Source organism: Hoplias malabaricus, chromosome 7 (genome assembly GCF_029633855.1).
Source record: "Hoplias malabaricus isolate fHopMal1 chromosome 7, fHopMal1.hap1, whole genome shotgun sequence".
NCBI lineage: Eukaryota > Metazoa > Chordata > Actinopteri > Characiformes > Erythrinidae > Hoplias > Hoplias malabaricus.
The window spans coordinates 10,743,612-10,770,096 of NC_089806.1; the positions used below are offsets into that span (position 1 = coordinate 10,743,612).

Consider the following 26,485-nt stretch of genomic DNA (forward strand, 5'->3'; position numbering starts at 1 on the left):
AGTCCAGGATCATGTCAGGACGCATGAGTCTGCAGCGGTGCTGAGAGAAACCCCTGTACTCAAAGCATACATTCATGCCAGTGGACCAAACAATCTTCCTCACACTGTGGGGTTCACTTGCCATGAGATTCAGAGAAAACATGAAATAAATATGAACACACTGGGTCTTTGATGTGGAGCACTGTATAGGCCTCACTTGTGGGGTAGTTCCTAAACATGAGTGAGTATTGAAATGGTGTTCGCCAGTGATCTGTATCTTTTACGATCTGTACTTAAGGGTAGTTTCTTTTTTATCATTGTGCCCAAATGTTGCTCTCTGCATTAACTTCCTATGTCAGTTTCTGTAGGAGCAGTGAAAAGCAACCTGTCACAATAGAGTGGATAAAGAGATGGTGTGGTTTTAGAAAGCAGTGTTTAATGTATACAATGCACATCGCTGGAACTAAATCTGGCACAGTACAACATGGGAAACACATGTCTCTCCTGGTAGATATTTGTATGGGTTTTGGAAACCCTACCAGGCTTCCAGTAACTAGAATGTACCCGTGGTCATTGGTTGCATACTGTTTACTTGGTTAGCCCAATGTTTTTAATGGTCTGGACCTGCTCTCTGGTCGTCCTGACAACTGAAAATCAGGGTTAACCAAGTATGTAGAGACCACAAATGTAGAAAAATATAGAAAGAAAAAGTGAATCATGAACTATAAAAAAATATCTAATCGTCTCCCTGAGACTGACTTTTGTATGAATTTTATAATACAATATAAAGAAATAAAAGTACAGTACTTGTGGCAATTACAATATACACAGTATGTCATAAGTTACATATTAAGGCTGTAAAGTTTGCCTTTGAATCTTCTGAGACCAAGGACAGTTCAAGGATTATCTTCAGAACTCTCTGATTAATAAACAGTAAGAATGACAGCAGTATTTCCATAAATGTGTTTGTTTCACTTAGATATGTACTGAATAGTTAATGTGTAAACAACAAAAAATGACAGTGTTGTTACAAATTACTTTATGCAACAATCATCATAAGTTAGGCATCACGTCTCTTAATTTGAGATTTATATTCAGGATAATCACAAAATTGTTCTAAAAATGGCATGAGAGTTTACTAACACATTGACTTTTGAGGCCAAGAGGTATCCAATTCCATTATATTTTAAATAATGATTTAAGTAATTCATTAAATTTTAAGTTGAAAAATGCTTTACATTTAGCATAAGGTTAGGATAATGGTAAATGTTAAGGTTAGGGTTAAGCTAATAATAGTTATGTTTATGTTTAGGTCTCTACAAAATGAATGGAATGAAAATGGGAAGGCATCTGTGTGTGTGTGTGTGTGTGTGTGTGTGTGCTTATTACAATAAGCTCCCCATGACAGTCATTTGATTCAGGACTTTGTGACAGATGTTGTCTATACTGATATGAACTTTTCCTCAGTAAGTTAATTCAAACTAAATGCTGGTTGCCTTCAGCTCTGTTTCTTTCTCTTTATGCTTCTTTGCCGTTTCCATCTTTTTAATCTTTCTGCAGAGGAAAAGCCATGTGATGCCCCAGCCAAGCACCAAACCAATGACCCCAAACACGGCAGGCACCCAGACAGGCACAGTGACCTCAGATGCCACAGGCATAGGGGAGGTAGTGGGAGCTGGAGTAGAAGTTAAGTCAGGAACACTGTTTGTTTTGGTGTAAATGTAGGGCTGGGCCTGAAAAAAGAAAACATGGAAATTTATATTAATTTATTAATTTTTACTCATTGCCAAGTCCATTCACCAGCTTCTTCTTCTATTACACTATGACTTTTCAAACTGACACATCAATGACCCTCAACACACTTGGAGAAGAACACTAGCTGCTAATTTGGTTACATCACCTTACAGCCACTTTACCTATTATAATCGGAATAAATATATGCTCTATTTTGTCATTTTCTTTATTTATTCTACATTTTGTAAGTAGTACAGTCTGTCCAGTATTGTGTCTGTCTTTAGTGAAGTACTTCTTATAACGTCAATGTAAATGGATGTAGGCTGAATCAGGGGATATATGTGAACTCAGTAGATCTCATGACAACAAACATTCATTCGTTCATTCATTCATTATCTGTAACCGCTTATCCAGAGCCTACCTGGAATCATTGGGCGCAAGGCGGGAATACACCCTGGAGGGGGCGCCAGTCCTTCACAGGGCAACACACACACATTCACTCACACACTCACACCTAAGGACACTTTTGAGTCGCCAATCCACCTACAAACGTGTGTTTTTGGACTGTGGGAGGAAACCCACGCGGACACGGGGAGAACACACCAACTCACAGGAACCCACAACCTCCAGGCCCCTGGAGCTGTGTGACTGTGACACTACCTGCTGCGCCACCGTGCCGCCCAATGACAACAAACAAAACAAGTTAATTAAATGTTTTTTTTTTTTGTTTCTTTTCCATATATGGACAGTAGGGACTGTGATGTGGACAGTGTGCTTTGGAACATTGACAATGTTTACATACTACAGCAAATCATTTTATTAAAAATGTTAAAAATTTGGTAATATGGTTCAGATATGATTATGTAGATTGTTCACTAAAGAGGATCCAACATTTTTGTTGTTTAAACACTGTCACATCATTAAAACATCAGTAGTAACATGAATCACTGCAAATCTGATCTCATTTTAAATATTTTATTGTGGAGTAAAATGTGCTACAAATATCTTGCTACTGCACATCATTTTTATTGTCTCCTCTCTCCTGGAACCACAGGAGGGATTTTAAGGCTGGGTCACACTCACCTCTGAAGGGCACTGGATTTTTGTGCGGTCGTGCGTAAAATTATTGAATACTTGCTTCCTCCCTACAGGCTCCAGCTGAAGAAACAGGAATAACAGTGTGTTTACACCACAGCTTCGCCCCATATGATTTTTGATTAATGATGATTTCATTACTAGTACTTTGAGAAAAACGTGATGCAACATGATGACAATGCTGCCTGATTACAGTTGCAGGGGGGACTTTAAATGAAGTTAGAAATCCTATGAAGATTTGTTGTGTTTCAGTCCCTAGAGCGGTAGTGAGGGCATGTCCTGATTTTGGAGGATTCTGGATAACAAATACCAATCCAACTCAATCCAAAACTATTGGATGGCACTCCATTTAATTGCTCCACAGCTCAGTGTTGGGGGATTTACACCCCTCTAGCTGACACATGGCACATGGGACGTTCATCTACAACCGCCACAGAGTGTTCCATTCTGATGGTTATTCCTTTCCCATGGAAATGATACAAGCTGTGTGTTCATAAATGAACCCTTAAAAAACCCTTGAATTTAGCAATTCAAATGGTAATAAAAAAGGTAATTTATAAACATTTCATAGAAAGATCTAAAAATCCTTGGCCTAAGATCTAAGATAAGATCCAGGCCAAAGTCATCTGAAGTCTTTACACCTACCATGTTGTTCCACAGGGCAATGGCCAACTCAGCGTGAGCCCGTTCACTTAAATGGAAGCAGTCAACTGTAAAATAACTCAGGTCCGGATTTCCATCCTAGGAAACATATCAGATGTGTTGCTGTTAGCATTAATAACCTTTGAGCACAATATCTCTCACTCCTGAGTTCAGACTAAACTCACTGTAGATATAGGAATGAGTGTGTTCTGAAGATAAGGCTGAAGGACAACAGCAAAATCTTCACGGCCATCGTATCGACCACCAGATATCAGCTGCTCTGTTACACTCTACAGAGATAAAGGTGGGGGGTGGGGGGTTGAGACAGACAGACAGAGAGAGAGAGAGAATTAAATAATTAAATATATTATGTAATATTTGTCAAACTACTGTTAATGTGAAATAACGCAGGCACCTGAATCATTAATTTCCTCACTGTATTCAGACAGATGTGAAGCTGCTGGGCGGAGTGTAATTACCTGATAGTGCAGATTAATGAGTTTTAGCTGTGTAAGTTCTGCAGAGTCATCATCTGGTAGCATGAGACACGGACACTTCTCACTGAGGAAAAAACAAAAATAAGGGTTGGGGTGGTGAGAAGGCAGTTTTGACCTAGGCTGAACTTCACCAGATCTACTCCACTGAGCATGTTACAGACTCTTAAACCTTAGTCATAGAGTTATTATATGTTTGTTACATGTAATTAGGTTTATAGGGTATTCAGCAGGGTCTTGTTCCTTTATTTCTTCCAGAAAATGACACTCACATTAGAGTAAATTCAAATAAAAATATGCAACACCAGTCCAGTATTTAGAGTTACTTTTGAGTACCTAATTTATCTGATATCTCCATGATATTAAATCACGTTCTCCCAATGAAACAAAACAAATCCTGCATTTTACAGGATCTTAGTCTATCACTGTTATTAGATCAGTTTGTTACAGTGTTTTTGAATTTTTGCAAATCTTCTAAAAATCACATTAACATGCATTTCATCGCTCTGCACGTTTCATAACAAACTGTTAAGAGTCTGAATAGTTTGATATGAAACATTCAGCAATGGAATTCATGTAAATATGAATTTAAAAAGATTTGTAAAAGTTGAGAAAGTGTCCTTAGACCCCAGAGGAAAATCTTTATCTGAATATGTTCTAGATTTTTTTTGATGAGGAAGCAGAAACCTAGGGATAAACATGCAGGGTAAAGACGTCTTCTGTATCCTCCTTAAACCTTCCATCTGTGGAACTGCTACAATGTTCAACAGTACTCGAGGAACCTGAATTCAACACAGAAACAGATGCATATAAAGCATCTCAAATTAAAAGATTCCAATAATAAACTCTCCTGGACACAGATTATGTCACACTGACCTCTTTAAAGAGCAGATCCAGACTCTCCATCAGGTGCTGACTGTAGTTTTGAGGTGAGAGATTGTTCTACACATATGAAAAAAAAAGAACAGAAGAATAATCAATCATTTTCTCCAGTGGCTATACTTCACAATATGAAACTATCATTTATACTGACACCTATTGGCCTGGATGTTCAGAGACTCTATACTAAACCATACATCCATTATCTGTAATCGATTATCCAGTTCAGGGTCGTGGTGGGTCCAGAGCCTACCTGGAATCATTGGGCGCCACACAGGGTGACACATACACACTCACACATTCACAACTACGGACACTTTTGAGTTGCCAATCCACCTACCAATGTGTGTTTTTGGACTGTGGGAGGAAACCGGAGCACCTGGAGGAAACCCACGCGGACACAGGGAGAACACACCACACTCCTCACAGACAGACACCCGGAGGAAACCCACGCGGACACAGGGAGAACACACCACACTCCTCACAGACAGTCACCCGGAGGAAACCCACACAGACACAGAGAGAACACACCACACTCCTCACAGACAGACACCCGGAGGAAACCCACGCGGACACAGGGAGAACACACCACACTCCTCACAGACAGTCACCCAGAGGAAACCCACACAGACACAGGGAGAACACACCACACTCCTCACAGACAGTCACACGTAGGAAACCCACGCAGACACAGGGAGAACACACCACACTCCTCACAGAGCGGGAACAGTCACCCAGAGCGGGAATCGAACCCACAACCTCCAAGTCTCTGGAGCTGTGTGACTGCGACACCACCTGCAGTGCCACCGTGCCATCCCACTATACTACACCTATTTTAATAAATTGTTTCTATGTTGGGCACAGTAGTGCAGCAGGTAGTGTCGCAGTCACATAGCTCCAGGGACCTGGAGGTTTTGGGTTCAAGTCCCGGTCCAGGTGACTGTCTGTGAGGAGTTTGGTGTGTTCTCCCTGTGTCTGTGTGGGTTTCCTCCCACAGTCCAAAAACACACGTTGGTAGGTGAATTGGCGACACAAAAGTGTTCATAGGTGTGAGTGTGTGGATAAGTGGTTACAGACAATAAATGTTTCTATGTATTGGAGGTAAAATGAATCATTGCTTCTTTAACAAGAAAGAGTCTAACAATATAAAGAATTACATCAAATTTTATTAATCAGCACATTCTACAGGCCTCCATTTTAGACAGATTAGTGCAAATTCAGTAAAATACAGTAGTTTGATACTGGTCAGAAAATACCTGGTCCATACAGTAGTGGCAAAGGTCACTTCCTCCAATAAATACAGTAATCAGCTTCCAGTCCATTTCAAAATTCACATTCTGCAGGAAAACTGCATCATTAACTTTCAGTTTATGATTAATTAGACACAAAATATTGGAATCACTGTTTCAATAATACATATATTTAAAAAAAAGATTTTAATATTTTTCTGAAATATTAAGTTTGAAATGATGATGTTAATGATCCAGCAGTCAAATTTACACAATGCTTCTACAGAAGTAATGATCAAATATTGAGAACGGTTACTTGATGAAAACATAACAGTTTTTACATAGAGAATGTGTACAAAATATTACAATGTATTATATAGTAACGTCATGTCCTTAACACAATACATTTATATTTATATTACCTACATATCCATGGTCACTTACTATTACAGTGATGGGAATTTACTGAGTATTGCCCAATGACTCTTATTAAAATAGTGTGGCAATCAAAGAATTTCATCCTAGTCTTCTGAGTAAAAATCTTTTTTTAGATTTCCCATTGAACTATATTTCACCAAACTGATTCTTGCTGGAATGAGCCATAATAGTTATATGTAGTTTTATGTCAGTTAAATAAATAAATCATATTTTCCAGAGATATTTAATTAAAATAATTAAGAATATTTCAATAATTATTTCAGATTTACGGCCAATAATGCTAATTTCTTTCATTTATTGTTTGGTCAATGTTCAGCAAATGTATAGCGCACACAGAAAAAACCCAAAATGTTGAGTTCTTCCTGAGTTTGGAATGAGAGATTAAATCTAAAAAGAAAACTAGACAGAGAGCCTTCTTACCTGACTGGACTTCAGTGCCTTGATAAGAGATCTGACCTGATCAGGGAGGTCACTGATGATGGAGATAAAAGAGGGGGTGAGTATTTTCTGAATATATTATTTGGACTGGTTGGTAATAACAGACACTTTCTGCAGCAGAGCCACCAGACAACTGCAAGTGCACTTACAAGGTTTTGGCACCGGAAACGGCCATATTAAATCCTTTCTTCGCAAATAAGCCCTGACCCGTAGAGAAGCCCTGAAGAGATGGGTTAAACTTCCTCAAGATGTCTGAAATAATAAAAAACAGATCTGTCTGATCATGGGTTATTTCAATAAGAAGGACTTCTCTGTTTAGCCAGATAACTCATATAGCCCCTTTAAGAGGAAAAGCACTGGGGGGGGACATTCCTATTTGGTAATCCTCATTTTGGACATTTGCTATCTGACTGAGAAATCCTGCTAAGGTGAAGTTTAGATCACAAACGAAAAACAAATTAATACTTAGATAACTCTGCAATGAATGTCAGCCTCATACATTTCTATGAGTAGATCTAGAGTGTGTGTGTGTGTGTGAGAGAGAGAGAGAGAGAGAGAGAGAGAGAGAGAGAGAGAAAGAGAGAGAGAGAGAGAGACAGAAACAAAGAGAAAAAAGAGAGAGAGACAGAGAGAGAGAATGTTAAACTCACTGGGCAGTGTTGTGGTTGTCTCTAAGTTTTTATCACCCCCGATACTGAAATCACACAAATAATTTACATTTAAAATATTTATTATAAACAAACTAACAAACAAGTGCTTGTGCTCCCTTTTTCTTTTAATAAATTGTATTTATAAATATGTATAAACAAATATAATTTATATGTATATTTATGGTAATTTTATTATGTGTGAGATTTGGTCATGAATTAAAAAAAATAATAATTATTTGGACTATTTATAAATTATTCCATGTATTTATTTATTTATTTATTTAGACTATAGTGAACCTGCTGAAGGAATGGAAACTGTAATAAAGATAATGACTGAATACATTTATAATTTCTGTAAAATATACACTGATCATCACAAGATTAAAACAACTGACAGGTGAAGGGAATAACATTATCTGTTTACAGAGTGAACTGGTCATGATTTTTTACTCAGAGCATCTCCTAGACAGAAGTTGCTGTGCGAGTTTTACCTCCAGGAGACTCCCTTGTATTCTGTGTTGAGCTGGAAGTAATTTTGTGATTTTGCTCCAAGCCCAGTCTGAAAAAAATACATGGAGTAAAAATTTCAGTTAAATAGCTTGTTTCTATCTTCTGTCCTCTACATTTATACAGTATAAACACATTTAAATATTAACACATTCAGATTAAGAGTAAATTAGAAAGAATCAGTTCTTATTAATTAGATTTTTCTAATAAAGTGACCAGTGAGTGGAACTGGAGGGGGGTGTTTCTAATAAAGTGGCCAGTGAGTGGAACTGGAAGGGGGTGTTTCTAATAAAGTGGCCAGTGAGTGGAACTGGAAGGGGGTGTTTCTAATAAAGTGGCCAGTGAGTGGGACTGGAAGGGGGTGTTTCTAATAAAGTGGCCAGTGAGTGGAACTGGAAGGGGGTGTTTCTAATAAAGTGGCCAGTGAGTGGGACTGGAAGGGGGTGTTTCTAATAAAGTGGCCAGTGATTGGAACTGGAAGGGGGTGTTTCTAATAAAGTGGCCAGTGAGTGGAACTGGAAGGGGGTGTTTCTAATAAAGTGGCCAGTGAGTGGAACTGGAAAAGGGTGTTTCTAATAAAGTGGCCAGTGAGTGGAACTGGAAGGGGGTGTTTCTAATAAAGTGGCCAGTGAGTGGAACTGGAAGGGGGTGTTTCTAATAAAGTGGCCAGTGTGTGGAACTGGAAGGGGGTGTTTCTAATAAAGTGGCCAGTGAGTGGAACTAGAAGGCAGTGTTTCTAATAAAGTGGCCAGTGAGTGGAACTGGAAGGGGGTGTTTCTAATAAAGTGGCCAGTGATGGTTTCATTACTGATCGTACAGTTATGGAATCCCCAAGTGCTGCGATGACATTGATGTCTGCTGGCCGAAGTCTGTGAACTGAACAGAAAAATAAAGAATTCAGTGCCGTGCTGAGGGTTAAACAGTCTAATATTTACTTGTTTCTCACCTGAAGTTGGGACACTGTTGGATGGTGCAGTGTCTGTGCAGGAGAAGTCACTTCCCCAATCCTGGTGAAACAGTTGATAACAGTTCATTAGTTCCTACTTGTGATAACAGTTCATTAGTTCCTACTTGTAACGTGCTGTTTTGTGTTCTGTTCTGTTTTGTATTGTTTCTGTTCTGTGCTCCCCTTGTCATGTGACTGTTTCCCCGTCTTGTGTCTGCTTCCTGCTTGTTCCCTGGTCATGTGATACCCTTCCCTTGTGTTTCTAGTGTCATGTGTCTTAATTAGTACCCAGGTGTTGCTTGTTGGTGTTGTCTTTATATAGTCCTTTTCAGTTGTTCTTGTTTGTGGGTCATTGTATGTATGTTTGCTTGATGTTCTGTGTTTAGCCTTGTTCTGTGTTTAATTCTGGGTTTAGTCTTGCTTTGTGTTTAGCCTTCTTGTTTAGCTGTGTTTAGTGTTTAGCATTGAGCCTTGTTTAGTGTTTAGCTCTGTTTTGAGTTTAGCCTAGTCTTTTGTGTTTAGCTCCTCAGCCTCTGTATTTAGCCTTTTTGTTTAGTTCCTTAGCTTCTGTGTTTTGCCCTTTTGTTTAGAGTCCCTTTGTCTAGTTTCCTTTTAAGTTATTGTAATAAAACCTCCTGCACTTACCTCCTTCCCTTACTCCTACACACCCAGTATTATTACACTACTGCTGTCAATAACAGTATCTTATTTATCATTTGAGAGTTTATTTTCAAAATAGCTTATATGGTCTAATTTATTACTCATTACTGTAATTAAAATAATCATAAATAACTAATATGACATGTAATCCTTGGTCTACCACACATTTAAACCAAGATTTGTTATGAAGTAAATGACTGTATAGTACCAGACAAATGAGGCCTGTATGTTTATACAAAAGCTTTTATTACATTAGTCAGGGTCGTCAGAGTTTTATTAAACTCTCACTTGATGCCATGTTTCCTAATAAGGTTCCTAGTGATTCTGAAGGAAAAGCAGCCCATCTCTCTAATCTGTTTTTGTAGACTGTCATCTGGAAATATTTGTTTCAATAAATTTTGTAATCAATAAAGAGAAAGTCTATGTTTGTGGGGAAAAAGCTGTTTGCTGGTTTGTTTACATCTGTATGTTTTTAATCACTGTTTAAATGACCACAGAAACGTATTCGGAATTTCAGTTGTTTAGTTTTGTCGTTCATGCAGTTGGCCCCCCGAAGTTACAGAGTCAAAATAAGTCAATATTACCCACGTATGTAGTAGGAATAGAGCAATATCCTCATCTCACTACATGCTTTTCAAAGTTTGGGAGTCTCTCTGATGTCTAAGATTATGTCTACCCTCCAAAATGCTGTTTTTCTGCCATGAGCAGAGAGAGAGAAGGCCTGGCAGACCGGGCCGAGACACTCTGATTTTTGACCCATTTACAGGGGCTTTGTAAACACATTAGACCAGTTTTGAGCACGGAAACATACTGAAACACATCTTCCATGTGGAGGAAACATCAAAAAGTGTTTTTTGATTAAAATTGTGAATGTCAGATATACATCTTTAACCTAGCCCTTGTTTACTTACTGAAATGGGTGGTGGGGTTGGACCCGGGCCTTTATAAGTGTAATTACTGTTCTCATATGTCTGAATGAAGGGAGAGGTCTAGAAATAGAGAAAATGAATATGAAACAGAATTTAAATGCTGTCCATTTTAATTCATCTTCTTGTCTAGCCACAGAGAGGGAACCAGATGTTGACAAATGTGTTACCTCTGATGGACATTTTAGAAGGAGTCCTGCAGAGAAGTCTTGAGAGTGGGTTTTATTTCCTAGAGGCTCCAGCTGGAGAGAGAGAAAAGAGAAGGGGAGACGTGACATGTCCCAATTAAATACGATTAACTGATCCTAACTTTTGTGATGTTTATGAGTTGAATATACTCAACTCATAATAATGCAATACACATTTCAAATGAAATTAACGTGTGTGAAATAACTGACCATGTTGTTCCAGAGTGCCCGGGCCATCAGTGTGTGTGCTCTCTGACTGAGGTGAAAGCAATCTGGAGAAAAAAACAAGCGATCAGGACGACCATCTTCCTGCAGAGAGAGAGAGAGATTGAGACAGAGAGAGAGAGAGAGAGAGAGAGAGAGATTGAGACAGAGAGAGAGAGAGAGAGAGAAAATGAGTGAGACAGAGAGAGAGAGAGTAAGTGAGACAGAGAGAGACAGAGAGAGAGAGACCGAGAGAGAGAGTGAGACAGAGAGAGAGATTGAGACAGAGAGAGAGAGATTGAGACAGAGAGAGAGAGAGTGAGACAGAGAGAGAGTGACAGAGAGAGAGAGAGACAGAGAGAGAGTGAGAGAGAAAGAGAGTGAGAGAGTAAGAGAGAGAGAGAGAGAGAGAGAGAGAGAGAGAGAGATAAAGAGAGAGAGAGCAGATTACACACACTGGGCAGAGTTGATGTTGTCTCTATGTCTTTATCACCCTGATTCTGAAATCCCACACATTTCCATTTAAGAAACATATTATGCACAAAAATGATCCATTGGTCACGTGATATGTACTTGGTAATTAGTGTTCATTATGTATGACCTTATATGACCTACTGAGTACCTTCCCTAAAATATAGAGTAGCTGCTATTAATTACAAATTAATTAACATTATGAAGTACTCAGTAATGCTATGAAATTATTCAGCATTCACTATAAATTATTCAGTAATAATTATGATGTATTCAGTATCTCTTTGGTATAATCCAGCAGTGTGCATCATCCGTTAGTCACAATGAAGTAATCCATATCCACTATGAATTATTCTGTAATTATTTGAAATTATCCAGTCTGTAATATTAATAATTTAGTATCCCATATGAATTATTCAATAATGCTTATGAAATAGTTTGTATCAATTATGAACATTCCAGGATCTACTGTGAATTATTCCATGTCTTATATGAATAGTTCAGTATCCACTATGAATTATTCAGAAAAGACTATGATATATCCAGTACGAGTTTCTCAGTTTTAAAAGATTCTGTAATGATTACGATGTAGTCAGGGTTCAGGGTGTCTAACCGTATATGGCAGTATTATATCTCTCAATAAAGGCTGCACCACCACAGTGAAATTGGAGTGTGTATCATAACGGCCCGATTCCACCAGCTCAGCAAGACCTCTCTGAAACACAAAGGATGTAACAGACACTAAAGTTTCAATGGTTTGTTGACATCACTTTTACTGAGTTCAGCTACTTTAAGGATCACCCTCTGTGTGAAATCAGATGTTCAGTTGTGCACACACCATTTGCATAACCTTCATAGAAAAGCATGAAATGAAACAGGATGCTCCACTGGATGAGCTGTAGCGGCATTTGAACTAATCATCCGTCATCAGTTCCTGACTTCACTGATGATCTGATGGTTACCATCAAAACTCACTGCAATATTTCAGCGTCTAATGTAAATCTTCCCTGAAAAAGTATAAGCTGTGACTTCAATAACAGGGGATACGCTTCTAATTAAACCGAATTTTTCAGAAGAAACTTAATAAGGAGCTCTCCACAAATGTTTTGCTATGCAGTGCATGGTACAGCTACATGGTGCAGCAGGTTAGTGTCTCAGTCACACAGCTCCAGGGACCTGGAGGTTGTGGGTTCAAGTCCTGCTCCAGGTGACTGTCTGTGAGGAGTGTGGTGTGTTCTCTTTGTGTCCACGTGGGATTCCTCCAGGTGACTGTCTGTGAGGAGTGTGGTGTGTTCTCTCTGTGTCTGCGTGGGTTTCCTCCGGGTGACTGTCTGTGAGGAGTGTGGTGTGTTCTCCCTGTGTCTGTGTGGGTTTCCTCCAGGTGACTGTCTGTGAGGAGTGTGGTGTTTTCTCCCTGTGTCTGCGTGGGTTTCCTCCAGGTGACTGTCTGTGAGAAGTGTGGTGTGTTCTCTCTGTGTCTGCGTGGGTTTCCTCCGGGTGACTGTCTGTGAGGAGTGTGGTGTGTTCTCCCTGTGTCTGTGTGGGTTTCCTCCAGGTGACTGTCTGTGAGGAGTGTGGTGTGTTCTCCCTGTGTCTGTGTGGGTTTCCTCCAGGTGACTGTCTGTGAGGAGTGTGGTGTGTTCTCCCTGTGTCTGCGTGGGTTTCCTCCAGGTGACTGTCTGTGAGAAGTGTGGTGTGTTCTCTCTGTGTCTGCGTGGGTTTCCTCCGGGTGACTGTCTGTGAGGAGTGTGGTGTGTTCTCCCTGTGTCTGTGTGGGTTTCCTCCAGGTGACTGTCTGTGAGAAGTGTGGTGTATTCTCTCTGTGTCTGGGTGGGTGACTCAGAAGTGTGTGTAAGTGTGTGTGTGTGTGTGTTGCCCTCTGAAGGACTGGCGCCCCCTCCAGGGTGTGTTCCTGCCTTGCGTCCAGTGATTCCAGGTAGACTCTGGACCCACCACAACCCTGAACTGGATAATGAGTTACATTCAATGAATGAATATCTAAAGTGCTTTAGGTGTGTGTGTGTGTGTGTGTATTGTTATTGTTTTTACCTGATAAGCTCTGTTCAGATTATCCAGGTCATGCAGTGATTTAGATCCATCTTTTGGTAAAATAGCACAAGGACACAGGATTCTGTGATAAAAACATTGCATTACACCATTATTTGTGTTTTAAACCATTATAATGTGTCTTTAATTTAAATTACTGATACATAACTAACAGGTAAGAAATACACAGACTTACCGCACCAGCCAGGTGGGGCACTTGAGAGTGGAGTCCTGGTGCATTCCTCTCAGAGGGACAATGTGAAGAGTCTCCACTAGATTAACTATAGCCCGGGGTACCTAAAACACACACACACACACACACACACACACACACACACACCCACACACACACCCACACACACACACACACACAAACAGAGATACAGAGAGAGAGAGAGAGAGAGACAGAGAGAGTGAGGTTTAATGTCATTTTGTCTTAAAAATTATGAGGACAAGCTGCTAATGCAAGCTTGGTGCAAGCTTTAGAAATTATAAATCATCTGCTGACCTCAGCGTGCAGGTAGTCCAGCGCCTCTCTAACACGCCTCACAAAGTTCTCAGCAGAGAAATAGAGCTATGAAAGAGAGGTATTAAAACTCATTCAACAGTTCACACACACACACAATCTTAATCACTACTGCATTATATACACACACTGATTACATATCCTCCAAAACAATCCACACCATATCCTTCAAATGATAAATATTTAAAACATGACTTACAGAGTTCTGACAGGAGTCACAGAGGTCATTTCCTCCAATGAACAGTGTGATGACCTTCCAGTCTGAATGGAAATTTATGCGCTGTACATATCAACAACAACAAAAAAAGATTAATGATAATAAATGATGAAAATACTCATAATTTACCCATGGAATCATGGAATCATAATCATTTGAGGTTATACATTTCTGTAAGAAGATTTCAGAGACAGACACCAGGTTTCATTAAAGACACTGTGATCAGTTCTTACTCTGTAGGTTTCTCTAGTACAGAGTGTTTCACACCAAACTCACCCACTTTCTGTCCATTTGTTTATATCTCAACCACTTAATTATGCAGAAATGTGAACAAATAACAAAAGTGGTGGAATTCCCTTTAAAGGGACCCAGAGTGAGTTTGTCCCATACCGAATCGTTCTTCATCCTAGTCACCAGGGTCCGAGCTTGCTTCAGCATGTCACTATAAATGGAACAGTTCGTCTTTACATTTCAATCCAAGTAAAGATGTGTTTAGACAGTTTTGGAGTCAGTACTGAGACTCACGTGCTTTTGGCTCCTGCTACAGCCTGGTTCAGGAAAGCCTGAGATGTTCCCTGTTTACCTTTTCCCACAGAGAAGCCGGTCAGTGAAGGGTTAAACTCACGCAGGATATCTGTATATCATCACAGAAGAGAAATTGAGAAAACAAACAATAAATGCATTATTTATTGTTTTTGTTATATATAATTATTACATTCATTCATTCATTATCTGTAACTCTTATCCAGTTCAGGGTCGCGGTGGGTCCAGAGCCTACCTGGAATCATTGGGCGCATGGTGGGAATACACCCTGGAGGGGGCGCCAGTCCTCCACAGGGCAACACACACACACACATTCACTCACACCTACGGACACTTTTGAGTCGCCAATCCACCTACCAACCTACCTACCAACATCTGCCTTTGGACCGTGGGAGGAAACCGGAGCACCCGGAGGAAACCCACGCGGACACGGGGAGAACACACCAACTCCTCACAGAGTGGTAATCGAACCCACAACCTCCAGGCCCCTGGAGCTGTGTGACTGCGACACTACCTGCTGTGCCACCGTGCCGCCCCTAATTACTACATATAATATATAATATAATATATATATAATATATATATATATATATATAATGTGTGTCATTCAATTTAAAACAGCAGTCAGTCATTTTAACGACAATTTCATTCATTCATTATCTGTAACCCTTTCCAATTCAGGGTCGCGGTGGGTCCAGAGCCTACCTGGAATCATTGGCACAAGACGGGAATACACCCTGGAGGGGGCGCCAGTCCTTCACAGGGCAACACACACACACACTCACACCTACGGACACTTTTGAGTTGCCAATCCATCTACCAACATGTGTTTTTGGACTGTGGGAGGAAGCCAGAGCACCTGGAGGAAACCCACACAGACACAGGGAGAACACACCACACTCCTCACAGACAGTCACCCGGAGGAAACCCACGCAGACACAGGGAGAACACACCACACTCCTCACAGACAGTCACCTGGAGGAAACCCACGCAGACACAGGGAGAACACACCACACTCCTCACAGACAGTCACCTGGAGGAAACCCACGCAGACACAGGGAGAACACACCACACTCCTCACAGACAGTCACCTGGAGGAAACCCACGCAGACACAGGGAGAACACACCACACTCCTCACAGACAGTCACCCGGAGGAAACCCACGCAGACACAGGGAGAACACACCACACTCCTCACAGACAGTCACCTGGAGGAAACCCACGCAGACACAGAGAGAACACACCACACTCCTCACAGACAGTCACCTGGAGGAAACCCACGCAGACACAGGGAGAACACACCACACTCCTCACAGACAGTCACCTGGAGGAAACCCACGCAGACACAGAGAGAACACACCACACTCCTCACAGACAGTCACCCGGAGCGGAAATCCAACCCACAACATTCAGGTCCCTGGAGCTACCTGCTGAGCCACCGTGCCGCCCCAACACCAATTTCATTATTTATTGGATCATTTGTTTTTACATGTTTGCAATGAAAGGCAGTCCATGAACCAAGCTGTGTTTTAATCCCTGAATGATCCAGTTTAAGCTCCATAGAGCCATTCCCCACATTGTACCACCATATTTAATATAGGTTTCGTACAGGATTTCTGAGACCTCCATTCCACTAGGGGTCAGTATAATGGCTGTTTTGTAAGATCAGTGGAGGAAATGACTGACTGCTCCATTAAACTGGATTCAGATGTACTATGTGTACTATGAACAATGCCCATTTTCTTTGAATTCATGAAGTTACAAAAAACTGAGTGTGGGTGATGACCCACTGGGAAGTGTGGTGACTGTAGAGATGTTCTGGTCTCCTCCAGCACTGTGAAGGAGAGAAAAGTGATTATAGAATTAATGATACAGGAACGTTATTCTGTGTCCTTAGGGTCTCATATAAAGCAGTGAAAACTTTTATATTCATTATCGTCACTTACCTCCAGGACAGCCCCCTGTACTGTGTGAGGACGTCCAAAAGGTTACTCGGAACCGACCCAACACCATTCCCTGCCTGTACACACACACACACACACATAGCTGTAGTAGAAGGATAATCATGTGAGCAGTGTAAGCCACATTTATCCAGCATTTCTTTTCAGACAAAATATGATGTAAAACATGACCATGATTGTGTACGTGAATCTGTTAAACTGACCGTTAGAGAGTCTCCAAGAGCTGCAATCACTTGAATATCAGCAGGTCTCACAGCATGGACTTCAGAAACCAGAGAAAGTTGAAAGTGATTTGATTAAACTGAATTTGGACATAAATACAGACATAACCCAGGCTTTAAGTGACACATTAGTGACACATTACTAATAAATTAGTAATGACAGCAGCCTTTTTTATTACAATAAATAAAAATCTATGAAATAATGAACATCATTACATTCTTCTACAAAGAAAACATCATTCCATTCCTCTACAAAGAAAAAGAGTTTGTGGGGAGTAAGTAGTTAATAGTACGGTAACTGCAGGTCATCCAAACCCAGCTAGAAAGATTTGTTTTGCCTTAAGATTCCAGACAGTGGTGACATGTTGTATTTCAGAGACTGTTATGGTAGTCAGCCAGAATGATCATACTGGGAGACCTGGTAAACCTGCACCGAAGCAGTACAGCAGTGTAAACCAGGCTGCATGATCATAGGTTAGATCATAAGAGGCTTTTACCTGCCTTACAGAATAATGATGCTTTAATAAATGTACTCAGCGAGTACTGTAAATCCTGCAGAACTGAAGCTGTTAGGTGTCTGTACCTGATGTTGGTGGAGTGTTGGAGGGATTCAGGTCTTTACAGTGCATATCAGTTCCCATGACCTACAAACACACACACACACACACACACACAACAGTGAACAGCAGTGATTAGAAGATTCCACCCATGTGTTGTGTTCGGTGCAGTGTTTGTGAAGAGTGGAATACTGTTTTTAAATAAGGTCTGACTCTGCGCAGACGCAGTCGGTGAAGTAAGGAGGGCAGCATTGCTTTTTAAATCATGGTTTGATGTATAATTTAGTGAAATGTGAAGTGATTTACAGCATCAGTAGCTGCTCTAGATGCTGGGCCTCTTTCAGACAGGGAATTCTTCTCTGTTCTGAGGAAGGGATGATCCTGCACAGAAGAAAAAGTGAAACAGATATCAGCACAGTATCAAAATGTCTAAAACTGCACCACGGTGCATTACATTTTCGATAGAAATGATACAATCTGTTGGTGTTGGAGAAAATTCGGATTTACACTGTATAACGTATGCAGATAAATTCTAGAACAGTGGCCTACCTCACTTGGGCATTGGATTTTCAACATCTGATTTTTGACATTTGATTCTTTCTGCTTGCTGCTTGGCTGGAGCTGGAAATTAACAAACAGAAATATTGTATTTCATTTGTTTCTATGGGAACACTGCCATTATTTTCACTGGGCATATTTTCATTATGTGTCTGTAGTATTAAACAAAGAATAAAGCTGAGAATCGTACAGAGTCTAACCTGTTCACTGTGGTGGTGAATGGAACCAGACGTCAAACTCTAAAAGCTCTTCAAAGATCGCTATTAAATGAAATTAGTTTTAGAGAGTACATTTTTGTTGTTTTATTTATGATGTCATTGGTTCCATTTACCACAACTGTAAAGGGGTTTGACTCAAAAAGCCCACACTCATTTTCTCTCATTGTGAGTTATATAGTGTGACCAGACGTCCTCTTTTACCCGGACAGGTTCTCTTTTTTAGACTTAAAAAAATATCCGGGCGGAATTTCACAAACGTCCGGGATTTTGTTTTTCTAGAGCTCACATAGAACTTCGAGAAGTTTCGTTCAAAAACTAGTCCCGCCCTCCCCTACTCCGATTAGTTCGCTTGAGTGAGAAGGGGGCGTGGTGAAGTAGCCTAAAATCTTCTGATTGGACGTTCTGACTGTAGAGCTATCGTTATTGGTCGATAACCTTCTCTGTAAACATTTAATTGGTCAGTCTGCACGTCAGTAGTCCTTGTTTACGTCAGGCAAAGCTCATGTGCCTACCTTCATCTCGAGCAGCTATGCCGAAACATAAATGTAAGTTCTCGGATGAATTAAAAAAGAAATGCCCATGTTTTGTGTAGTAAATAAATGTGTAAAGGACCTAAAAGCACACATATGTTCAACTAAGCATACAACGGCAGCGAGGGTCAGACCCCGCCCACTCAATAATTCTGAAAATGATTGCTCTACAGAACATATGAATTTATTTTACACCTTTTCCACAGGTGAACACTGTTCTGTTCTAAATGAAGCATCTGTGGCCTGCATTGTTCAAAATACCACAAGTATCAAACACCACAGCCGTGTTAATCATCATCCAAAGCCATCATTAAAAAACTTTTGAGTAATAAAAGCTTCATCTCAGTTACACAATTCTCAGTAAAAGGCAAAAGTGTGCCCAGGTTCCTGGCAGACAGGTTTATAACACGTGAACGCTGTACGTGAACAGTGTGATATTGTTTGCTTACCAGATTTTCCCACAGCTGCAGAACGAGTTTATAAGTCTGATGCGTTTCCAGTTTACCTCCTGAAGAACTGCTATCCTTTAAAACACACACAGGATCTCACAGCTACGTTCTCGTGGTTTATTATAATGTGGATTGTCTTGTTCTTTGAAAACATTAGTTGAAAATGAATGCCTCATTGTTCTTACTGTGCTGAGGATGAGGTCTGACAGGGGAACTCTCTGAAGCTGGACAGTGAAGTGGTCGCTCTTGCTGTACCACTGTCTCTCCACTAGATGCAGCTCTAAAGACTCCTGCAGACATAATGTAAGCACATTAATAATGATTTATAATACCCACGAAACTTAAGTGTACATACCAAGATGCCCTAAGAACAAATAAGATATGGAAAATAAAAACATTTAGGAATGGTAACAAATATAAACTGAACAAAATAAAAGTGCCAGGAAGAAAATAGCAGAACATAACATAACTATTACTGCTTATCTGCTATTAACTAGTTATCATCACCTGCCTGTATTTAATATATTTGAATACACACTGATCAGTCATTATTATATTTTAAAGTGACTCATCCTTAAACCTGCTCATTTATTCTGCTTCCAGCATCAAATATAAGAAATGAATGTTCACTTGCTGACGGAAATATTCCACCCCTCAGTAGGTGCCAGATGTAGCCTGATAATAACTGATATTCCTTTTACCTGGTTTTAATATTACGGCTCATCAGAATCTTTATTTAAATAGGATCTCACCAGCAGCACGTGGGAATAAATTGCAGTGTTCAACCGCAGCTCTGCAGTGGACTGTACTGGTGGACAAGGGCACAACCTGTAGCACATACACACACACACACACGCACACACACATATATATAGATACTCTCCAAGAAACTAAATCCAAGTAATTAATCACGATTAATCACAGAATGTCTTTGTTATTAAAGTGATTATATTTTTAACCAATTGACACCACTGAAAGTTATCATTTTGCAGATACAAAGTTCTGCTGTATTGTTATGGTGCCAGGCGAGGGTAAAGGCATGTCTCTTGCCCTGGTTACAGTAAATCCGTATTCACTTTATCAATCACCTGCTTGAATGGAGATGTCCAGAGTTAGAGTATAGTAGTAGCACACTGACAATAGCCTTCTCCAGCTGTAACACATACAAACACAGTCATTTACACTCAGAGAAACCTCTAAAGCGTGTGCGCTTGTGTGTATGCTTTGTGTGTAAATACACACCTGAGAGTGCAGCACCTGAAGAGCTGAGTCCACTTCTTTCACTAAAACACTCACCTGATAACACACACACACACACACACATGTCTGAGAGTTATATTTACTTTTAAATGATGGTGTATGGTATTCAACCTAAAACAACAGCTTATTCAGACAGATATTGGGTTGTAAAAACTAAAACTGGAGAATTCCTTTAAATTGTGTGTGGTTTCCCATCTGACCTGCTCACTGCATACACACTGTCTATCCAGTGGGACAAAGACAAACAGCAGCTTCCATTCTCCCTGAAAAATACAAAGACACACACAGACAGACAAGGCATTCATCATAAAACTGCATCAGACAGTAAACACTGTGTTTCAGAGCAACAGAGAAAACAAACTGACCTTCTGTGTTTTCAGGAGAGAGACTACCTCTTCAGCCTCAGCCTTCAGACTACAGCAACACAGAGAGAGAGAGGAATCAGTTGTTTTCTCCAATGACCTTTCCTTAAATAGCGAAACAGCCATTATCCTGTCAGCTAGAACATCTCTAACTGAGGGTTTTTGAAGTTTCACCTTATGCATGTTTCACTTCACCAAAGAAAAGTTACAGGGCCTAGTTGCAGTTGCTAAGCAACAAAAAGACACTCAATATTTAGGCAATTGTAGGATGACCAGATCTGAGATGGTGAAAAAGAGGACACACTTCCGGGGGGGGGGGTTGCCGTTGTATGCTTAGCTGGACATATGTGTGCTTTTAAGTCCTTAACACCTTTATTTATTTATTTATATACCTATATATTTGCTACATAAAACATGGGAATTTCTTTTTTAATTCATCCGAGAACTTACATTTACGTTTCGGCATAGCTGCTCGAGATGAGGGTAGGTACAGGAGCTTTGCCTGACGTAAACAAGGACTACTGACGTGCAGACTGACCAATTAAATGTTTACAGAGAAGGTTATCGACCAATAACGGTAGCTCTACAGTCAGACCCTCCAATCAGAAGATTTTATGCTACTTAACCACGCCCCCTTCTCACTCAAGCGAACCAATCGGAGTAGGGGAGGGCGGGACTAGTTTGTGAACGAAACTTCTCGAAGTTCTATGTAAACTCTAGAAAAACAAAATCCCGGACGTTTGTGAAATTCCACCCGGACATTTTTTTAAGTCTAAAAACGAGGACATGTCCGGGTAAAAGAGGACGCCTGGTCACCCATTGGCTTGGTTTATTGGTGAAAGTTATTGGAATTGTTATTAAAAACCTCTGCATTACACATACTCTCACATGCTACATTATTAGAAACACCACCACCTCGACATTTACTCGCTGGCCACTATATTATAAACACCTGAAATGAATGTAGAAGTGGGTGCAGCAACTGATTAATAATAGTCTGCAACTCTTCATCTGAGTAGAGAAGCTTAGGGCATTTACAATAAAGTGGCCAGTGAGTGGACGTTGAGGGCTGAGGGCTGGAGGCTGGGGGGTGTTCTTATAAAGAGGAGTCTCTTACTAAGCTTAAGACTAAGCTTCTACTCACCTGTAGTGGTCAGAATCAGATTTTACTTCATTAGGAAACAGACTGACCAGCTCAGGACTGAGCAAGGACATCAATTCTGATTTGGAAGGAAAAAAAACGCAATTTTTTTCCACATTCACATTTACTACCTGCATAACATGGTGATATTTGCTTATGTTTCTAAATTTCTTAATGTAAAAAAATCAGTATTAAAAAGCAATTGAACAAAACCCAAATAAAAGATTAATTATAGCTTCATTACATCTGACTTTGGCTTTGATTAATATTCGGTGTTGATCACTGATTATAAAACTCATAAATTAGACTAATGCAAGTTAGTTTACACCAGACATTAACATTAGAATTAGAATTAGAATTTGAATCACTTTACTGGCCACTCTGCTTGCACACAGATGAATTAGTCCTCCGTATTTAACCCAATCCGTGCAGTAAAACACACATTTACACACACTATAGGGCAGTGAGCACACATGCCCGGAGCAGGGGGCAGCCCCTAGCTACGGTGCCTGGGGTTAGATGCCTTGCTCAAGGGCATTTCAGTCATGACCTGCCGGCTCTGGGGATTGAACCGGCAACCTTCTGGTTACCAGTGACTGTAACTGGGAGTGTATTTTCACAACACATCTACAGGCAAACACTAAATATATTTGAAGCTAAAGGTTATTAAGTTTCATTTTAAGAAAAAAAGCTGACTAAAGCATTAATGACCTGCTAGTTAATAATTAGGAAATGCTTGTTTATTTGGCCTTTTCTGTTATTATTGAACATACTGGCTATTTTTTATAAGTTGACAACTCCTCTAAAATCCATTGCAGTCCATGTAATTGCTGAAAATAACCTTAATTAATAAAGCTGTAAAAAATCAAGTGTTTTAAAGCTCCAAACCTACATGCCCTCCACCCAGACACACTGCTGTTCTTCAGAATCACTCAGAGAAGTGAAACAGAGGTCAGGTGGCTGATTTTCTATATCACACTTATGCTCTGTTATCTATCCCTGCTTTCTCTGTATCTTATCTCTCCACTGTGAAGGTGTATTGTGTATAAAGTTCTGTCTTTAGAAGTGTAGGAGCCGGAGATCAGACTCAGACCCAGACCTTGATAACCTCCCTCTCATAAAGATATTAAACAGTAGTGGTAGAAGAAAACATTATCAGTCTTCATTAGTGCATTAATACTGCAGTTGACCCTGAAAAACCACATCCAGACTCCATCAGATTACTGTCAGTTCCTCTTGTCTGCAGTGACAGCTTCTACTCTTCTGGGAAGGCTTTAGACTAGATATTGGAACATTGCTGTGATGATCTGATGGCACCCAGCCATGGTCAAATTGATATTCAAACTCATCCTAGAGGCATTGGATAGGGCTCCATCCCTCAAGAGAACATCACTCCACTTCTCCACAGCACAATGTTGGGAGTGTTACAGTATCAGTCAACAGTTTGGACACAACCTCTCATTAGTCGTTGGTGGAATAGGGCTATTAACTGTATAGAACTGTGTACCAGCCCCTACCGCTATACAACCCAAGTTATGGCCTCAAACACATTAAGAAGGCGAGCAGTTGTACAAATTAACTCTTGACGAGGCCACAGCTGTTCAATGAAAACCATTCCAGGTGACGACCTAATGAAGCTGACTGAGAGAACACTGAGAGTGAGCAAAGCTGTCATCAAAGCAACAGGGGGCTACTTTGAAGAATCTAAAGTATAAAATACACTCTGGTTTGTTTAACACTTTTTAGTTTACTACATAAGTCCATGTGTGTTCCTTCATGGTTTTAAAGTCTTCCACATTCATTTACAATGTAGAAAATAATAAAAAACACATTTCGTGTGTCCAAACTTTTGACGGGTACTGTATATTATATTTAATTACATTTTTATAATTACATTTTTGTTCCTCCAATATCTTAAACTAAGTGCACATTAACACTGGCAGAAAAAAAAGCTGTTTCCTGGGAAGGATGTGTAAATGATTTTAAATCAACAAAAACTGACCAAGGATATTTAACATTTGCAAATGACAACATTCAGTATTAAATGATCCAATGTGTATTAAGGTTTAGTGAGTATCTATTACTTGACTTGTATTAATGGCTCTATCATTGAAATTGGGAATTAGATAAAGTATATAAATCTTCACAAAAATGATTGTGAAGGTCAGAGCTCACCATGCAGCTGTTGGATGATCACAGACTCTACAGTTCTGCAGAAATATTATAAACATTAGTTTACCTCTTCACAACTGATCATCCAGTGGCTCTCTGTGTGAGTGGTGTGTGTGTGCATGTGTGTGTGTTACCCAGGAGTGTGTGGGAGTCCTAGGGCTGAAAGTACAGTGATGTCTGTGGGTCTCAGGGAGTGGACTGAAGACAAAGAGAAAGTATAGAGTGTTACATAGCAACATATTCTGTCTCAATAAATGAGATAATCTTGCTAGATATTTTACATAATTTTTTAATCATCCTCACTGACCATACAGGTGCAATTTATAATTTTACAATTACAGACTATAGTCCTTAATTTGGCTGAATATTTTTGGTAGACTTCTCTCAGTCCAGCAGTGACACTACACCAGATAAAACCTGCTCTGTGAACTAAACTAGAAAGAACTCCTGTATGGTCAGTGACTCAGTAGAAACAAGTAGCTAGTTCTGAAAGTATGGCTGATTGGTGTGTATGAATATGAGTGCATGCAAATCACGTACTGGGGTCAGAAAGCAGTAAATCTCAACTTACATCCAAAGAACCAAAACATTAAGAGCACTTAAACAGTCAGTTCTGTTAGTCTGGGTGTCTTTTTTTAAGACTTTCTGGGGGAGTCTTCTCCTTAGCATTTGCCTAGCTGAATTAGCCCCAGCGCTAGCTTAAACCTTATCCTGTTTCTGTGCATGTGCAGATGCAGACAAACAGAAGAAATGAGAGTAGACATGTACTGAAGTACTGCATTATCAGAATATGCTGTGTACACCACCATTCCGTACAAGTGTTGTGGATGCAATAGCACACTGTGGAAAGGGGTGTGTAGTGTGTTTCACGCTAAAGCACGCCTCACTCTAAACCTGATATCTGGTATTGGTCGGATTACTACACTTCAGGGCCATGGCTTTCTCACAGACCAGTTCCACAGCTTTAGATTACAGTGGACTTACCTGACAGAGCAGCATCAGTGTGAGGAGGAGTGTAAGGACAAGGCCAGGAGGACTAACACACACACACAGACATACACACACACACATGCGCAAAACAAAACAAAAAAGCACAAAAACACGTAGATGCTGTCAGAAAAAACAAGTATCTCAAAAACAGTGACTTTACAGAACTTGATTTTCATCAGACATTAATGTAAAGACATTTTGGTATTAAAACAAACTTAAAAATACATAAAGTGCAACTGATAAACTGTTAAGTTACTCACTTCTGTCTCTTGCTTCCCAAGTTTTCTCTGAGGATCAGAGCCACTAACCACCCACACTGAGCCTGAGTACAACACAACAACAAATGCTTTTATAATGATCACTACTTTACAAACACACTCCCACTGACCATTTCATTAGAAACACTCTGTATGTCCCCACATTAGCCACTCTGTTAGAAACATGTATATTCAATATAGGGGCGGCACGGTGGCGCAGCAGGTAGTGTCGCAGTCACATAGCTCCAGGAACCTGGAGGTTGTGGGTTCAATTCCCGCTCCGGGTGATTGTCTGTGAGGAGTGTGGTGTGTTCTCCCTGTGTCTGCGTGGGTTTCCTCCGGGTGACTGTCTGTGAGGAGTGTGGTGTGTTCTCCCTGTGTCTGCGTGGGTTTCCTCCGGGTGACTGTCTGTGAGGAGTGTGGTGTGTTCTCCCTGTGTCTGCGTGGGTTTCCTCCGGGTGACTGTCTGTGAGGAGTGTGGTGTGTTCTCCCTGTGTCTGCGTGGGTTTCCTCCGGGTGACTGTCTGTGAGGAGTGTGGTGTGTTCTCCCTGTGTCTGCGTGGGTTTCCTCCGGGTGACTGTCTGTGAGGAGTGTGGTGTGTTCTCCCTGTGTCTGCATGGGTTTCCTCCTGGTGACTGTCTGTGAGGAGTGTGGTGTGTTCTCCCTGTGTCCGCGTGGGTTTTCTCCGGGTGACTGTCTCTGAGGAGTGTGTTCTCCCTGTGTCTGTGTGGGTTTCCTCCGGATGACTGTCTGTGAGGAGTGGTGTGTTCTCCCTGTGTTTGTGTGGGTTTCCTCCGGGTGCTCCGGTTTCCTCCCACAGTCCAAAAACAGGGTCTGTGTTGCCCTGTGAAGGACTGGCGCCCCCTCCAGGGTGTGTTCCCGCCTTGCGCCCAATGATTCCCGGTAGGCTCTGGACCCACCGCGACCCTGAACTGGATAAGCGCTTACAGATAATGGATGGATGGATGGATAATTACACTTTACATTGAATTTTTAA

General features: G+C 40.6%; 1 protein-coding gene across 1 annotated transcript; it reads right to left on the reverse strand.

Moving 5' to 3' along the window:
* Positions 1-457: 457 nt before the first annotated feature.
* LOC136702017 (phospholipase B1, membrane-associated-like) lies at positions 458-22,142 on the reverse strand. Its single transcript, XM_066676828.1, has 38 exons — positions 22,072-22,142; positions 20,931-20,979; positions 20,766-20,828; positions 20,548-20,601; positions 20,394-20,458; positions 20,058-20,133; positions 19,491-19,595; positions 19,306-19,380; positions 18,100-18,171; positions 17,857-17,931; positions 17,577-17,637; positions 16,976-17,034; positions 16,758-16,831; positions 16,602-16,645; positions 14,795-14,903; positions 14,660-14,711; positions 14,252-14,332; positions 14,035-14,100; positions 13,723-13,823; positions 13,530-13,611; positions 12,094-12,195; positions 11,016-11,114; positions 10,788-10,859; positions 10,603-10,680; positions 9,032-9,092; positions 8,903-8,961; positions 8,070-8,137; positions 7,579-7,622; positions 7,078-7,180; positions 6,911-6,962; positions 6,080-6,160; positions 4,821-4,886; positions 4,632-4,726; positions 3,930-4,011; positions 3,636-3,740; positions 3,454-3,549; positions 2,797-2,871; positions 458-1,712 (listed from the first exon to the last, which is right to left on the reverse strand). The coding sequence occupies exons 1-38, from the start codon at positions 22,140-22,142 to the stop codon at positions 1,461-1,463; spliced, it is 3,024 nt and encodes a 1,007-aa protein (XP_066532925.1). The 3' UTR covers positions 458-1,460.
* Positions 22,143-26,485: the final 4,343 nt, after the last annotated feature.

Coding starts and splice junctions, on each gene's coding strand:
- LOC136702017 (XM_066676828.1), bottom strand. CDS start 22,142: ATGTCCTTGCTCAGTCCTGAGCTGGTCAGTCTGTTTCCTAATGAAGTA. Junction 14,333..14,659: donor CTAGGATGAAGAACGATTCG/GTATGGGACAAA, acceptor TGATATGTACAG/CGCATAAATTTCCATTCAGA. Junction 3,741..3,929: donor TCATTAATCTGCACTATCAG/GTAATTACACTC, acceptor TTATCTCTGTAG/AGTGTAACAGAGCAGCTGAT.